Below are 18,688 nucleotides of genomic sequence, written 5' to 3'. Positions count from 1 at the left end.
ATAGAAACGCGCGGTAAAAGAGGGGGAGGCGGGGAGGAGGGGGTGCGGAAAAAATGGAGCATCGCGCGCTCGGACGCCTCCGTAATAATCGTTCACGTCGACGATCTGGAACACGTGGCAAGGCTGAGTCGCGAGTCCCGCAGCTTTGCACTATGTCACGCGGTCTCTGTGTTGCGTCTCGGTAAGAGTCATTTTCTCATAAATTATTGGCCGCGGCCGCCCTCGTAAGTCCCGTGCGTTACCATTTCATCGCGATTAGGATCGATCCGGTGGCGTTTAACGTACGTAATGTGCACGATCGACCGACCGACCGACCGACCGAGCGTTTAAGTCTCGAACTGTAGGAGGAACGACGTGTATCGCATCGCGGATAACGACCGACAACGACGTGTAAAAAATTTACGAGTGTACGCCGCCGCCGAGAAATCAGTTTTGCGTCCATCCGCGATGCCACACCACGGCACACCCCGCCCGTGCCGAAAAAAACGCAGAGGTGACGCTCGTAATAACGCTAAGTCCTCCCTCGCTCTCCCCGAGTGCGCTCAGCGTTAGACCGCTTATCTTCAATGTAATTAAATGGTCGTGGCATTAATATTCATTACTATTTTCTGTTTCACGGGATAACGATATTCCCGGGTAAACAACATTTGGTAAGAAATATAATCCGCATGTGCTCGCCGTGTTTGCTCACACGGCGGGACACGCCTCGGCATCTAGCAACCAACCCCTTCAGACAGCTTAGAATTTCGCACAGCACTTCGCCGACGTCATGCGTTACCTCCGATATAGTACCGGCGCTCGCGCTCTCGTACTTTCCAGCCTCATTAACGATAAACAAGTTAGCCGCGTTTTAGCATATATAATCCCGTTATGCTATATCCGCGGCTGATTCCTGCCGACTTGGCCGAAAGAAAATTTCATCAATTAGAATTCGTAGCTCGGGGTGTTTGCTTGAAGAAAAAAATTTCTGATCTTCTATCATCATGTTTTAACGTTGTAACGAACGTTTAAAGACGTTAAAATCAGAACATTTATAAACGCAAATTCAAAATAAAAAAATTTCTGCTTGAGAAATATATTTTGCATTTTCATCCTTTTAGTTGCAAAAAATACAAAAAATAGAATTTATCATAAGCGTAAAAGAAAATATCAACGTCTAAAATGTCGGAGGAGAAATTTTTTAAATAAATTAAAATTTACATAATGTTATAACATTAAAAATACTCTTGCACTTGTAAAATAACGAAAAAAAAAAAAAACGTTCGAAGAGATACTTTCGAGTATTCTAGGTCTCGATAAAATTCTTCGAGAGTTCCCTGATTTTTCAAGGCACAGAAAGGATTCTCTGAGCATCCCAAGTTTCTCAGGTTTTTCCAAGTAGTAGATACCTTGTAATTGCTTCCATCGCTGTAAGCATGTCGTAATAACGAGAATAAAAGCCCTCAGAGCAGAAACGAGAGTATAGGTCGTCACGAGCATCATGTCGTTAAAATTGCTTCGTCGGGATGACGAGACAGTAAGACGAAATACACGGTTGCGTTAATTACCGGCGTTCTGCTTAACGTCGGCGTTAACATGATACTTGAACGAATTCACAGCGGTGGCGTAAATCGAGCGAGGAAACTGACATCTTTACGCGCACATTTCGAATGAACGACTATTGCTCCCTCGAGGCACTTTGTACCAAATTTTAAGCTACCGGTTCACAGTCACGAGATATAACACGACTGTTAATTTAATATTGAAAACGAGAAAGCTCTCGTGTGTTGCGAATTGCTCGCGATGTTTTTGCGAAACGTTTAATATGCGCAAAAGACCGACGGGTTTCACCGCGATCATCATCTCTGATTCGCAACGTGAGGAAAGGAAAGCGCAGGAAAATTTTGTAGAGAAATTGAAGTTAAATCTTGCTCCATTAATGTAATGTCAATGTGAAAAAAATTATGTTTCATTATATTCGGTCATCAAAAAGGCCACTACACTGCGGTGTAGTGAATTCTTGTTATTTTTTTAAGTATTATTCTTTGTGTTTGACTTTTCCTCGGAAAAAAAATTTAATTAGAAATAAGGTGACGAGATATATCTTATCTGAAACTAAAAAATCGTGATCAATTAAGCTCTTATAAATGAGTAAGAGGGTACACGTAATGTCGTTCTAAATGTAAATAAATTTAAATAAATTTTCATTATACAAAGTTAATTATTATACATGATTTGAATAAAAATGTATTATTAATATAAATTATTAATATAAATTGCGTGATCATATTTTTCTCCCGTTTTCTGCTTTAGGCGTATAATAAATAATTAAAAATTTGTTCTATAATGTCGACAATATTTAATGAGGTGAAAATAATATTTAATTAATTAACAAAGTTGCAAATATACATTATATCCTTCGCGGCTCGGTCACGAAGAGGTAATTAATTACTAAAACGTTGAAAGTCTAAGTAACATCTCGTCCACATGAAGTCTACACAGGTCATATCTGAATTATAGGGAGCTTCTCTGCCATGTCTACCTGGGATTCACGAGATTAGATCTCAAACAACTTCAGCGTCCAATTACGGATTTGGCAAAACGGCAATTCTCGTCAGATTGTACCATTTGTCGAAGTCCTATCTAACGAATCGCGCGCATGAAATGGCCCCTATCGTTCTTCGTCCGCAAATTCGCGCCCCTCCCCCCCTCCCTAAATATCCTACGTAGAACTTTAGCGTAACGTCAACGATTTACGAGCGATTCGTAAGCAAGTCTCAGGGGGCTCGCCAACCGAGCACTCACACTTCTCACCGAAGTGTCTCACCGCGTGTCGCAGCTATTCATCGAATCGTGACTGATCTTCGCGGCAAATTATTTATGCAACGACGATCGCACGGAGCGCGTCGCGCCCACAAATCTCAAACGTCTCATCTCAACGTCAGACCGGAAATGTCAAGTCATTTCGTTGTCGTGATCTCACGTTTTCATTATGAATAAAAGAAACGCTCGGATGAAGAGCACTCATTTTCGTAGATAATCTTTCAACAGAACTGGGAAATGTGTTTATTAAATGAAGAATTAAGTTTGATCTGTTATTTCGTATCTTTGGGATTTCTAAAGAGAGTTCCGAAAAGAAGCTTATTCCGGAATACTGATCAATTATCTATTATTAAGAGGATAACATCTTTTCACTTTTGACTTAAGAGAAAATATGATTAATTTGAAGCAGAATCAAATTATGTGACAATCGAATTCTGGATTTAAACAAAGATTAAGTCAGTACGAATCGGTAATACTTGAAAATCATGATATTCGATTGGCAATATACAAAGTTTTTGGATCAAGAATCATTAGATTATAAATGTCTTTTCGAAGACGTTACATATGAAACGATAAAGGAAAAATCTACCTGAATTAAGCACGAGTTAGTTACTTAATCATGTATGTCTTTTCACTATAAAAAGGTTTATCGAGTAAAAATTCTGGTACATAATATCAGTCGCATTTGAGAAGCTCCAAAAATTAAATTATCTGTATTTTTTGCATTAATCATGATTCGATTATCAGAGATTACTTTATTGTTGGTTATTGAATTGACCATTAGTAAATTTTATATCAAACATAAAAAGACATACAGTTCAGTTCAATTAATCAATTAATTCAATATTCGAGAAGAGTCTAAAGAAAAATAAAAAATTATATTGAAAAGTTATATTTTTGCAAATATTATGAATAATTATATATGCTTTAATTATTGTAGATACCGCAAAAAATCTATTTCTCAATTCATATCAACTTTCATTCATATTATTTATATCAAATTTAAATTTTCACAAAAACCAATCTTTACGTCATTTATTTCCAAATTTATGAAAGCAATTTGAGATATTAAACGATAAACATAATTGTTTGTAATATAATTTTTACAATTAAGATATTGCTTTAAGGTAAAACATTACATTTAAACTTGCTACCTCGGTCGTGACTTTTCGTACACTCCACACATACCCAATGAATAAATTCAGACCCATTCGCTGATGTCACGTAGAGAAGGCTGCCGACGCGCGCAGTAAATATTTAAACAGTTTGGCGGATAGACGATGAAGAAAGAGACAAATCCATTATCGGGGTTACTAGAAAGACGGTTTATACGGGGGTTCTGGATAGATCATCCCTGGAATCATGAGTGGTAAAAGGAACCGAGCTTGATGTCTGAGACAGAAGGGAGTGTAAATGGCACGGGGGAAACGAAACGGTGGAAGGAGGACGAGAAATCGAATCAAGAACGAATTGAGAAGCACTCACCAGTAATTCACCCTCACCCAGGAACTGCGATCTCACGTCCAGGTGTCTCGAGTGCCTCAATCTCGTTGCAGACGCTGTAACATAAAGAAGAAACGGGGAATGACGGTATCGCCCCATTTAGGATATTGCGCCCGATAGGGCGCGGATAATCGCCAAGAGCCTCGTTCAAGTTTAAGGATAACGCGTTAAGCGTGACGTCATTTCACGTGCACGGCGAGGATTTTAACAGCGAGACGAACGGGTGAGCTTTCCTTATCGTACCACAGTATTCACGATTCACAATAAAACGGCGCCATTGTTTCATTAATGCAACTAATATACATCTGATAATACCGACACAATTCCGATACTGAAAATTCACGCATAAATTATTATCTTTATACAGCTCCCTTATAAATGAGTTCGAATAACCGATACGCTGAATACTTCAGTGGAGTCGGGGAAAATAGCGCACGTTCTGATAAAAATGAAATTTAATAAAATATGAATAAAACGTTGAATTTATAATATCTAAGATGAACATTGCTCTTTTGTTAAATGATATAATCCGCTTAATGATTATTTCAGCCCGTATCTCTCTATCACATCTACTTTGGCCAATAAAATAATTTTTCTCCTCGGCGCTCGTTTTATATTTTACACGCGATTTAAAATATCAAGTATTCTCTCGATACGCATTTTTGCGAGAGTTAACTTTCACACAATCACGAGGACTCTCGTCTACACGTAAAACGATGTAATGGAAGCGAAATAATATTTCACGAGGAAAATTTTGTAACTTGCGATGGAACAATCTTAACTAAATTTCCAAGTGCCGAATGCTAACTGAATTAGAAATTATATATCTCGAGACAGAACCAAGCTGCAACGATCTTTATGCATCATTCACAACAATGTCTACTTCACCAACACCGAAGAGCGAAGAAAGCAACTTGGAACGCTATCTCAGAACTATTCATAAGTTACGCAAAGTAGGCATTGCTAATGCGGCATTAGAGTCTCTTTAAGTTAATGCACAAAGACGGAGCGAAAGGCGCGTAGAAGAAAATACAGGTTTCAGGTATGCAAAATTATTCACAAAGACTGTTGTTAGCAACTGTCGCGGGTTGAGAAAAAGATATTCGTCTGTAAATTTTAAACAAGATCATTACTATAATATAATAACGACAGGATAATAATTTTGTTTACGGCGAAAAAAGAAGGGCGGACGCGCGAAGCGGGAGGAAAGCGGGTCAATAAAGCGTTTTCATTTCGTCAAACACTCGTCGCCGGTATTTTTGAGTACCGACGAAAATATTCCCTGTCACACTCTTTTGTTAATGCTCTTTCCAACCGCAATACGTGACGGCGACGAAGAGCTGTCATTCCTGCAACTTGCGTGGCCCCAGCCACATTGCGGTTTATCCGCACTTAATGCGGGCTCTGTCCCGAATTTTAAGTAAATTTGTGCCGCCGTAAAAGCGATACCGTCGGAATTGCATAAAATTCAGCCGGGCTCGCAAACGTTCACGCGCTCGAAACCCGTCACCGCGGAATATGGTGAAACGACAAAATAAATAACACGCGACAGAATAAGCGGGATCTTGGGCTATAAATCGCTTGCACTGATTTTTTTTTCCAACATTGTATTCGAGTGCATCGAGTATTGCCTTCTTCCTCGCTCTTTCTTTCTCTTTTTTTTATTTGGTTGTTTCCCGTGTGAATGTTGATCCGTGAAACCTGTGACGTTTAACAATCTAATTGATTTGACGTTAATGATTATTCATGGCGGCGAGATTAATTATGTTTCTCCGGGAAACCTGATAACAATTGTCGCTCAAGCTGCTTAAAATACAACGCTTATAATAAGTATCATTATACGCATATAACTCCTCGATTGAGGGAATCCCCCGGTGAAACTCCCGATAATTGAATTGGAAATTATTCTCTCCTCCTCCCCCTTCCCAATCCGTGTATGTGTACGCCTGTGTCAAAATCATTTGGAACAATTTGAAATCGTTGACGTCACTCGAATTTATTATCATTCGTACTCAATCGAGCACACACTTCACACTCGTAGCCGCGAATCGATCCGTCCTCTCGCGAACATCCAAATTAACACTTCGTCCATTATCTTGTTCCGCCCCAGTTAAGAGCAACATCTGTATACCATGCGGGGGCTATTTGTATTTCCGCATATTAACCGGCGCTAAGCGCCATCGGCGCTTCGTTGTGTGCGCACCTTTAGACATCTTCCACGAGGAGGAAAGCATCTCTTTTAGCCCAGTTTCTTTCGCGCGAGATATCCATTAAGTACTTCGCCCGCGATATTGCATTCGCCCGCGAAGAGCCGCATATTAGCGGCAAAATTTCTCTATCAAGTTTCCCGTTGTATTTTACGTTGTATTTTATCGTTGTGTTTCTCGACGAGGGGGAGCGAGCTAGTGGTGCGGCTCGACTCCGCCACCGGGAAAATTATGAAAAATGCTGATGCGATTGATCGCATCACCGCGATTCCATCGAGAGGATTGATCCAGCGACTACTTGCGAATGGAGCGCCGACTCGAAACGCCGGAAATAGACGCGGATAAATGGAATGATATGCACACACGTGAAAATGTTACGTTACGTTCACTCCTTTTTTTCTCTTTTTTTTTTACGAGGCCGTACGTCGCGCTCGAATGTCAAAGAGATATTGCGACGGTGTGTTCGGGTAAAGATTACCATTTTTCATTACGTTTGTCATCCACAATGCAGCGGTGACCAAAAGTGACGGCTCTCTATCGATTTCACTTTTTCGACCTATCAACTTTAAACACATCCCGATGAAAAGTAATATATTTTGTAACTTCTTATTTTATTGCTTCCGCAGTTCACAATATTAAAATATCAAATACCTGTGAATATTCGATAAAATCACGAGTTTTAGAAACATTTTATCATTCTTTTTACCTCCGCGGAAAATATATATCATTATTTAATCGACGGAGGAAACACGGAGGAAACACGGAGGATTAAAAAATATTTGAAATCATTAAGAAACGCTCGCCTTTAAGGAACTTAACGCGTTAAGATAATACAAGATAGACGACATAAGATGCAGCCGCTTGTGCAAAGATTTTCGCGGAAAGAGGGCAAAAGAGCTGAGAAAGATATATAGAAAGAGAAATAGATCTCACGTACTCGCGTCGTTAGAAGGAATTCGTGCCGTCCTATATTCTATTTTGTGCCCGAAGAGACTCGGCGACATTTATGTCACAAGCCGAAAACCAGGTACGTTATAGCGGATTACGGATGGAGCCCGCCGTGTTCCGTATCAAAACCATTTATCGAAACTATCGACGAGCAAGATTTATTGAATTCGACCGCACCGTTTCTCTCTCCTCCCCTCTCTCCCTCCCCACCACGCTTTTTTTTCCGGAGGTGGCAACGCGCAACGCGCTCTCTAATCCGCAGCGAAAAACTCTCGATTCGTATACGTGCATAGCACCTCGTATATACTGTCCAATCTCGTCACCCCGGTTCGGGGTTCTTTTTTTTTTTTTACGCCCCGCGCAACACCCTGATGTCGAGTAAATGAGAAGTTGATCGCTCGCACTCTGATAATTGCTTTTCAACGATATATAATCGATCACGCTCCCGCGCCGCGTCAGTTTGGAAATTATGGAAACATCATCTAGTTTATTTAACGCTCGTGAATCTGCGAAACACACGTTTTGCAGAACGCCATCGGTAGGAAACTCGGAATATAACTAATTCGCTCGATGAACGACGTTAACAAATTCCTCCAAGGTATATCTACTCGGCGTATTTATAGAAATCATCGCGCGGTACTCGCGCGGTGCTCGTCGTAATAATTCTCGGAGTATCGTCTTTTGCAAATGAGATAACTACGGACAGGGCTCGTGAATGAAATTAAATAATAAGTTTAATCGGGGAAAAGTGTAGCTGACACCGATTCACTCGGCTATTTTCCCGCGACGAATTTTTTCGCGAGAGACATCGTCGCGAGTACCGTCGCGGCGCACGAGCGACGGTATTCGTAGTATGGACTGCGGAAATTATTAATCCTCATTTCACTAAGTGCACGTTGGTGCCCCGCTCGGCGGGATGGGGATGGGGAGGTGTGTATTTGCGCCGCTTAGGCAACCTGCCGCGCGCCGGTTATTCCGCTAATACCCAAATCGCGTTTCAACGAGAAGTCGCCTAAACGTAATATACGCACGGATAATCTTTATAATTTCACGTATCCACGTGGCGTGCGCGCGCATTTATCTCTCGGCAAAAGCGCCTCTCTCGCGATAAAACGCGCCATTAACTTATCTAATTGGGTTAAAACATTTTCCGAATTTATTGCTTTTTTTCACGCTTATTGTACGAACAACGCCCATCGCGTTCCATAATTTCGCGCCAGTTTCGCGCCGTACGTACACGCCATCGAGAACTCGCGGATGGCGGGGGCGGGGGGAGGAGGAGAGAAAAAAGAAAGAAATTTATGAAAATGCGGACTTTTTCGCGAGCGTGGATTGGCCGGTCGTGGCGGTGGTGGCGGTGGCAACGGCGACAACGGGATCGACCCCGAGAGATGCCATTTCCGGTATTATCGTCAACATAGGCGTTATCAGCGACGTCATCGGAAAAGCGTCAACTGTAAAAGGATTCGCGTCGGCTCGGGAGCCGTTTCGCATTTTTCATATCTCGCTGGGAGTCGCGTCGGGCGATATTTCCTGAAGCGACCGATACACATCTCTGGACGATCGCGCGCCGCGTCACGCCGGGGACACGAAAGCGAAACGCAAAATTTATCCCGATGGTATCAAACGCTCATTACCAGAAACGAAGCCAATTATATTCTCACTTTTTTTTTCCCAGCGTAATCGCGCGCGCCGTTTGTTGCGGACGCGCCAACCCGACACCCTCGGCAAATTTTATAAAAAAATTAAAAATCGTATGGTCGTGGAAAAAACAGCTCTCGTGTCGCGCTATAACGAGCACAGAAAACCAAATTTCCGCGCGATCGATCTGGACACTACCTTGATTGTTTGCCGTGTAGAACCGAGTAATTATCGGATCAATTACGAGCGACGAAGATTACAACGGACCGGTTGAAAGCCAGATCCAAGGAGATAGCGAGAAACACGTCGCTGTCCCCGATTTCTGGAGAGTATTATGGCCAGGTTATTGTCAAAGTTAGATGCACGACGGAGGGGGGGAGGGCACAGGAGAGGGAAGCGATAGAGGTAGAGAGCGAGAGCCTAATTAGACTCGGTCGGCGATTGCTCTTCCACATTGAGTAATTTCTAAAACGCACGGTTAATACAATAATGTGAGACAAGAATACGCCCGAATTCGATCGCTTTTAATTGAAGCTAAAGAGAAAGAAGCAACGCATATACCGCGATACCGAGAAATAAATTAGCCTCTCGCGCTTCTTCGCGAGGACACGCAGCGAAAGACTAATAGAAGCTAATAGTCCCGTGAGATAGACACGGTCAAAGCCGCGCACGCGACGGGGGTAACCCGGAAGGGAAAACATGTTTATACGCGTCTAGTTTGGTTTAAGGATTATGCAAATTTTCCAAGTTACACCGCGCACGCATTCCCGTCGCACGAATATACGTTTGACATCTCGCGTTCCGCGCGCGCACGACCCAATTTAGAGGGTTGCGTACTCTCGGAGGGGGATGTCTAAATCCATTGCCCCTCAAAGGGTCGGGAAAGAAGACTCGCATAATCTCGCGGCTCTGCGCGATGTGATATCCCCGCTGTCGCTGTCGCACGCTCGTCACGAGGAGTTAATTTGTTGTTGAAAGATTGCCGCAAATGGGCGCGGCGTAAAATGCCTACCGTTCCTCCAAAGGGATTTAGCTAACGTGAGGATTATCGATAACCAGGTCATCGCGCGCACGTACCGGCGTACGTATAACGTGACTGGCAGGAAGTAACAACGCAGTGACACGCGTACGAAACTCCACGCACGCATCCTTCTCGATTCATACAACGTCGCGATGCACGACTGGCGTGGAAAAATAACCTCGGTCGATTTATGATAAAAATAACGCTGGCCGCATCCTGATCGGCCGAACGGTTTTCAGGCAATCGATTATCAGCGCCGATTGCGAGATAAATGAAGAGATCCGCACACAGCATTAAGAGATTTCGTAAAAGAGCACCGGCGAAGGTTTGAAAAATTCTGTGAATTATCGACGTCTCTAAAGTAGGAAACAACTATTTCCGTCCCGCGCGAGATAAGACTGGTCCACTGGTAAACATTATCGAGGATAATAAGGATACTATTTAAAAAAATATATCCATATATGAACATAGATGAGAATTTTAAAGGACGGTAAGTTAATTTTTTAAGTCTTACTTTTCTGAGCTTGTTTTAAATAAGATTCATAATTCATAATATTTACCATTTATTGTAACCATTACTTTAAAACATGACATTATTTGAAATTGAATATATTGGCTTTCTGTCCTCTACGATAATATTTAAAAATTGACAAATTATCTAAAAATGTGTGTTATAAGAAATTTTTGGCTTCGCTGAATTAAAATTTGATGATCTGAAATTTAAAATTCAAAATGGCAAATCTAATATGATGATTTTATGATAAAAAAAAAAATAAATTTTCATAAATGTTTTTGACTTTAAATTCAAATAGTATGTATGTGTACATCAAATTTTGAAAATTCTAAGAAAAAAAATAAATATATTCATGTATTTTGCTATAGGATAGAATTTGCTGTATTTTATGATAATATAGAATGCATCGTTGATTACTTCACGAATTGTTTTTATTTATCGAGAAACTAGTAGCCACCTAACGATTATTTCGAATATTAGGAATCCGGCAGAACAAGTATTAATAAGAGCAGGCAAAAATTACAACATGCTTACAATATGAAAAATAAACATCGTTAATATATCGGTGCTCCCGTTCTGTAAAGATTAATATATATATATATATATATATATATATATATCGTGTCATTTATTTCACGGAGAACTCTGGACAGAGAGAAGGAGAGAGGAAAGCCAATACACGCCAATCTTAATATGACCTCGTGCCTCAATCGCGAGTACGATGGATGATTACAGCGGATGTCAATCGCGCGAAATGAGTAAAAAGACGGTGCAGAGCAATGTACGTAATGTACGCGATGTAAAATATTGCGTAAGGGGCTAACGGGCGGATTGTTGGCGGACACCCGGATACGCCTGACTGCCTGACGAACGTGCCGCCTCGTAGATGAGGCATTACACACCGTAAGTGCATTCCGTATCGATAATCGAAGCTAAACCAGGCCTCGCGCGCGAGAAAGAGAAACTGCGGCGCTACTTCTCCGTCTTTCCTTCTCTGTCCTCCGCAGCTCAGCGCCGATGATTGCCGTCTCTCCAACGCTCTCTCGCCCACATTTGTTCGTTCGTTCGTTCGTTCGTTCGTTCGTTCGTTCATTCGTTCATTCGTTCGTTCGTTCGCTCGCTCGCTCGCTCGCTCGGTTCCCCTGTGTGTGCATGTTATGGATTACTGTCGCCGCACCTAACTCAATTAAACCAACTTGCCGACTACTTTGCCTCGTGGCCTCGTAAGACCCCGAGTCACTTCTCGCGTTCTCGCTTGCGCCACCGTATATGTCGGCCTGGCACGGTCTTGATATCCCTCGCGCGGCATATCGAGGTCAATCCTTAGCCACTTAATCAATCCTTGGCGCTCCGTCATCCTTTCAAGACTATTCTCGGGTTTTTCTTTCCTGCGCGCTGTTACGCGTCCATTCTCAGGCTATTCTACAAAATACTATCTAAGTGAAACCCCCGATAACACGACGCCTAATTCGTCAGCTTCCACCGACATATCGGATAGGCAATATCAGTTTGTGCGATGTTGCGCACAAAAACTTTCTCATCGGTAGATACATGATATCGATATGACAAAGCCTTTATATCGAATATTATGGTTTCAACATCCGAGTTCAGCAGCCGATTTTTAAAGCTGATATATCCGAATATGTAATGCGTTGGTTTTATGTATATCACTTCAGATTCAATCGTTTATCTCTATTTTGAAACAAAAATATTTCAGATACAGATACAAATGTGATGACGTTACTTATCGTTATTTAATAGTAATGCAATAGTTTTTTAAATTAGCATTCAAAAAAAATACATATCTGTATTTAGGAAATTGTGTGCATTTGTATATCATATTGCAATAAAAAACGCGTGTTATTAAAAATTCGTTGCACGCATCATATTTTTTCTCTGTGAAACTTTTATTTGAAATATTTTTTCTCTAAAATAAGGGACAACTATGAAATATTCGCAATGCATAACACCAAATGTCAGCCAAATAACCGTGTGATTTTTCTGAAATTATTTTTCTCGAAAAACGAAGCATCGCGCGGCAAAAATTTATTCCGGTTTCTTCGACCTGAAATTGCGAAGAATCATCCACGTCCTTCTATGGATTTCATTTTACTTTATAAATAGCGCCGAGAGCTTTCGGAGATATCACCACATAAATGACATATCCCAATAGTTCGCAGAACCAGGGATAAATCTCAGATCCGGCCTACATTGCGAAGCACATTGGAACATTTCCTGGGGTTTGTCCGCTAATCGGAAACGGGAATTATCATCGTAAACCACCTTCGAGTGCCACCGTGTAATAGTTACCGCGAATGGGCTCGTCGCGTGCGAACCACCCCCTCCGTCGTGCTTGTCAGCGTGAATCGCGCGGGGTTGTAATAGCGCGAAACACACATGTCTTAGGGAACGAGTACGATGCGCGAGACATCGCCCTAAAACTGCCTGGTCGTTAGGAGTTTACGAGCTGGCTCGGTGCTCTCTCGAAGGCGCAGCTCGAAATCCGCTCCGTCGTTCACTTCGTCCCGGTGACAGCCGACACATCTTGCCGCTCGTAAAAAAGGTGCACGTGCGCATTCGCGTGCATCCGCGCGTAAACCGAGGAGAGACCGGGAACTTCTTCTCGGGAACTTCTTCTGCACGCCAGCGAAACAATATCGTGCGTTTAAAGAACTCGTTATTTAGCGAATCTACGGAAACATCTAGTTTTCTTTTTTTTTTTTTTTATTACAAATTTGAGAGCGAGTGTCGAGATCTAAATTCTATGGATTGAACGAACGTTAATTAGTAATCAAATTTACATTTTATATTTCTGACCTGATTTTATCACTTTTAACTGATTTATTTTAAAACAAATATCAAATATATTGGATAATTTTAGATACATAGATTTTTTTGTGTGTCCCATATATTTTCATATATTCCGTTTGCCTGTGATTTTATTTAAAACAATACAAAATTACAAATTAGCTGTGAGGGATTAGAGACGAAGGATGATAAGGTGAGTCTCGTCAGATGACAAACGGCACGAGTGTCTCGCGGTCGCTTCGTACTCGTGTAAAACACGGAATTCCGCAATGGCGGCGCACGGATAAAAGAGCGGGCGACGTTTGAAACATGCGTCCGGCAATTCGCATGCGGTGGCAAAGCGTCGAAAATCATGGGGCACGCTCGTGGCGTCGTAATATCCGCGCATTACTGCCAGGCTTATAATTTGTTACAATCCACGTACGTTGTCGACCGCGCCTCATTTACGAGCCGAGTATATGTGTATTACTACCGCGCGTTTGCGGAATTAACGCGCGCGGCGGTTCCCCGTTCATAAAACGCAGATTTAGAGTCGCCACTTTTGTAGCCTCAATAAACCGCGTGGCACGCCAGAGATACGTGCAATCATGCGCGCGTGGATATGAAAGCATCATAGCGATTTGATTGACATTTCACAGTGGAGATGATCGACATGGAGACCGTGGTGACGGATTACCAAACGTACGGAAAAATTGATCGTTGCAAAAGCGGAGATTGACCCGTTACCGAGCGCCGTCGAGCGTATCACGCTGGAGAAAAACGCTGGGAAAAAGAGGAATAACTTTATTAGGCTAATTTTAAGAAGTGCCCACTCCGGACGCGAAGAGACTCTCTCTTTCTCTCTCTCTCTCTCTCTCTTGTTGACGTGGCGCGATAAGCTAATAAAGGACAGTTGTGAGTATATACGGCTATAACGGCGCTCGTAAGATGGGTCCATTTCAGCCGCCGCAAAGTGCTGCTTATTCCCACGACTCCAGTCTCATGTATTAATTTCGAGAACGAGCGCCGCAAATAGACGGGACACCTCGTCGAAAACATCGTTGAACTATTGAGATTCGATTACGATGACGATAGATTATCATCTCCCTTCTTAATTAATTTTCACATCGATACATAAATTAAAAAGAAACTAGTACTAAAATTACGAAATGCTATCGAGGAATGTCCTCGATATGACGAAGGAGAGGAAAAGCGTCTTTTGAAAATAGAAGACTCGCGCGGTGGGATCTCTCTGTAAAGAACATCTTCAAGAGGCCGGGCTTCGTAATACATGTCAGACCGGCGGTCGGAACGCCGCATACCCGAAAACAACCCGCTTGAACGTGGACATAAAGATGGTGGAGCGAGAAAGAAAGACGAAGGAGATCACGGCTGGAACGCTTTTGTGTCGTCGGATGAAATTTTAGCTTCGCGTGACCCGTCGTGTCGGGCCACAACCACCTCTCTCATCGTTCCCTCTCACCTGTCGCTCTTCTTTTTCTACGTCATCCTCTCCATCTGGTGTTCTCGTGTGTCGTAAAAAATTGTAGAGCACCGCCGCCATCGCCTTTACCGACAATGTCGTCGTCGTTGTCGTCGTCGCGTGTGCGGTTATCGTTATCAACGGTCGCGCTGCGCATCCCGCCGCTCGAATGAGTATAGTATACAATGAGTATAGTATAGAACACCTCGGTGTATAGAATAATCAACGGCGTACACGCGCGCGCACGCGCGCGCGTGCACGCACCACACACACACACACACACACACACACACACACACACACACACACACACACACGTACACATGTACACATCATGCACACGAGCACCCGGGCATAGGCGCGATGTCCCGTGTAGCTCCTATACATTTCTCGAATACGGGCCACGAGGATGCGACGACGAACCCAGGGGTAAAGTATCGCGCGACTGAGGACGCTCGATCTTCGCCGGAAATGGCAATAAATACTTAAACCTACGAGACCACGTAGGAAATGGCGAAAGCGAAAATTTTCCGGTTACGTATGACGCCACCGCCACAGAGAGTCAGTCGCGTGGAATTTTACGACGGAATCTCTTTCGGTTCTTCGACGTGCATTTCTCATCCGGATTTTCCGATCTGAATCCGGCGCATCTCGTCTCGCCGAGGGAGAAACCTACGGACTTCGTGTCCCCGATGCTGATTGATTGGGAAAAATTGGGAAGGATTGACTAATCTTCCAATCAAGTTGGAATCAAGATTCCCCCCCCTCCCCCTCCGTCGTTGTTTCGTTGCGAGAAAAATAAAAATTCGAAAACTCGTCAGCGAACCTGCGAACTTTGTCACGCGGGGAACGAAGGTTTAGAATAGCAGAATCTGATTTCACGCGGTGACTCTGTGTGCTGAAACTTTTCTATTCTAGAAGAATCCACTTAGAATTCGCTAGAAGGTAATAGCGCGAAGAGATTTGCCTTGCTGCGCGGCGTCGCGACTGTTCCTCCACGCACAGTGCCTCCTTTGAATGGTCTCTCGGTTTCAGAAGAATCCTCGATATTTCCGTGATGCGAGATGGAACACTTTGGTTCGATCGCGGCGCGGAACGCGCACCGGAATATAGTCACGCGTACGGCTTACGTATTACGCAAAGAACAAAGGTTCTCATTCACCGGGGCCGGGAGAGGCCGGGCAAGAGAGGCTCGTTCTTTCGCCGATAGCCGTACGATTAATTAGATATAACCGGGAGCTGAACGCGAGAGAGGCGCGACGCGGCCGCGTTTGCGTGTTATCGCGTGAGTGCAAAGACCCCATCGACTCCATTCGAAACGTATTAACGGAGCATTGTACGTCGAATGATTGTCCGCACAAAGAGACACGGGAGGGTCGGACGACTCGCCCGCGCACTCCCGATATATCCTATCCCTCTTCCGGCATTGTTTTCTTCCCCGGATCTATTGTCCGTCGCAGCTCATTGTCATTTTCGTGCCGGTAGAAGGATCAACGTGCGGAATATCTCGTAGCCGATTATTTCTCTCTCTCTCTCTCTCTCTCTCTCTCTCTCTCTCTCTCTCTCTCTCTCTCTCTCTTCGGTCTCTCTTTCGCTTTCTCTCCCCGACTCAATCGCGCACGTCGTGTTTCCTTCCCGGCCGAGAGCTGGTACGCGAGGCGATACTTCCGGAATCAGAGTCGCGGAGCGGTCCGTGAACCCGAAATATTGCGCCGAATCGCTAAACGGAAGGGTACAGAGCTCCGATCGGGCTATACACGTATGCGAATTCGCGGCTCGCGCGATACACATTCCACGGAAGGGGGCATTGTTGTCCCGGCTGCGATCTATTGTCTATTGTGCCGGGCATTGTTGGCCGTCGTCGAATCCAATACAGCGGGACTAACGTTGAATGGCCTTTTCTACGACGAGAGTTCATCCTTTTCCGCGGCAGACGTCACGGGGCCGATATATCTCCGGGCGTGAAATCACTTAGGGTAAAGACTCCCCTCGTCGTACGAGAAATCCACGTTTTCGACGCCTCTCGCTCGATATCAGGCCCCTGATAGCAGCATCGGGAGGAAGCGCCGCTTAATTCCGTGATGGCCGGCAGTTACACCTAAGTTATCGGCCATTCACGATAAGAACGTAAATCACGCGAATCTTCTGCGAGTTACGTAAAAGCGAGATTCCTAACCGGCAACGTTCTACCGCATTCTCTCTTTCTCTCTCTCTCTCCCTCTCTCTCTCTCTCTCTTTTTTGTCAATTTCGCTTCCAATTTAAGGTGAGCAATGCGAAAGTGTTCCGATTAGAATCGGAAATTTGCGAATGATTTTTCGTTTTCTACTTTTATTGACAAGTCCGGTGTCGCGCTGTTTATTAGTCATGTAAAAATGTCCAGTATAATTTTGCTCCTTATTACAAATATCATCTCATTTTATTCTGAAATTAAATCTATACTCGATATAAAGGATAATTTCATTTCATTTTTCCGTTGTCAAGTATTTCTCTCATCGTTATAGATTAACGTACAATTCTATATTAAAAGAAAACCAACTTTTTATTCGTGTCCTTTCGTAACTAAAATCATCATGTCATATCTACTATCGCTCTTGATATCTGTCACGAGTCTTAAATGATGACATCGTCGAACGTAGCAAAGTCTCGTATTCCCTTTATCGAGCAAGACCTATTTATAGAAACTCGACCAGCGTGGTACATTCTGCTTGAATTACTGCAAGCATTTACGGAAGTTACTTAGGAAGGGAAGAGCGCAGAGTGAAAAAGCGATAAGGTGCACATTTTCGTGTCTGATAAGACACGGTGGATGATCAGGCGGCGTGGGGGTATTTTAAAATCTCGCGATGATCCGAAAGATTAGCCGCAAATGTGTCCCCTTCCGACTTACCTTTCGAGAACAATCTGATTTCGGACGTCTCGATTAATGCTCGCCGGGAATGCGATCGTTTAATTTATTCATAATAATAATTGCGAATTATTTCGCTCGTAATTACGGTCCAATAAATGGAACGTTATTAAGTCCTTCGGTTTACGAGACACGGACGATAATACTAATTTTAGGAAAACATTGTAAAATCGCTATTTACGAATTAAAATTGCACGCCGCCGGGATCGCAAAATCGATCGCAAAAATCATTTTACGCGTGTGGATCATTATTGAACAAATAAAAATTCGTCACGATTACATCAACGAACTAATCATATCAGGCTCGTATCATTTCGCACGTATGATTTTAATTACGATAATTATCGATGGCTCACATCCACGGAAGCGATTTCATTTGCGGCATTAACAATGCCGATGATTACGTATCTCGATTAAATCCTCGTTGATTTCATTTAAAGTTGAATCCCGATACAATGGATTGGGAACAAACAATTTCGCGCAAATATCTGAAATGTCATATTGATTTCTACAACCAGCAAATATATAGATTTGTAATCGAATATCGTGCTCCCTCACTTTTTCCTATGCATATTTGTTTTTTCTTTTTTTTTTTTTTTGTTTTAAAAAGCTGTACCCTCGTTTATATAAACGGATGGCAATCAATTAACGGCGACATCGTGGAGTTTAATATCTCCTTTAACTTTTAAAAGGAAGCATATCCCCTTCTGAAACGGGACAAAATTTCCCCGCATCGTATTTCCGCATCGTTCGCATGATATTCGATAAGGTTTCGAGCACGCCGCATTGGACTTCGAGCTATCTTATTCCAAAATAGACATTGATTCAACGTTTATATCGCCATACGCATGCGATACGCGTGTTCGGTGTAGATTT

The 18,688-nt window shown here is 42.9% G+C and overlaps 1 protein-coding gene across 2 annotated transcripts in view; it reads right to left on the bottom strand.

The window, feature by feature from the left end:
* The window catches only part of shg (DE-cadherin), a 124,969-nt gene that overhangs the window by 9,117 nt on the left and 97,164 nt on the right, over positions 1 to 18,688 (bottom strand). For both annotated transcript variants that reach the window (XM_011643437.2, XM_011643438.2), the window contains exon 2: positions 4,288 to 4,361. In XM_011643437.2, coding sequence (XP_011641739.2) covers positions 4,288 to 4,361 — 74 coding nt within the window. The remainder of the gene's footprint in view (positions 1 to 4,287; positions 4,362 to 18,688) is intronic.

This window comes from Pogonomyrmex barbatus, unplaced genomic scaffold (assembly GCF_055798465.1).
Source record: "Pogonomyrmex barbatus isolate J1 unplaced genomic scaffold, ASM5579846v1 scaffold1, whole genome shotgun sequence".
Lineage (NCBI taxonomy): Eukaryota > Metazoa > Arthropoda > Insecta > Hymenoptera > Formicidae > Pogonomyrmex > Pogonomyrmex barbatus.
The sequence above is the reverse complement of the archived record's forward strand: the minus strand, read 5'-3'. Positions and strand labels throughout refer to the sequence as shown.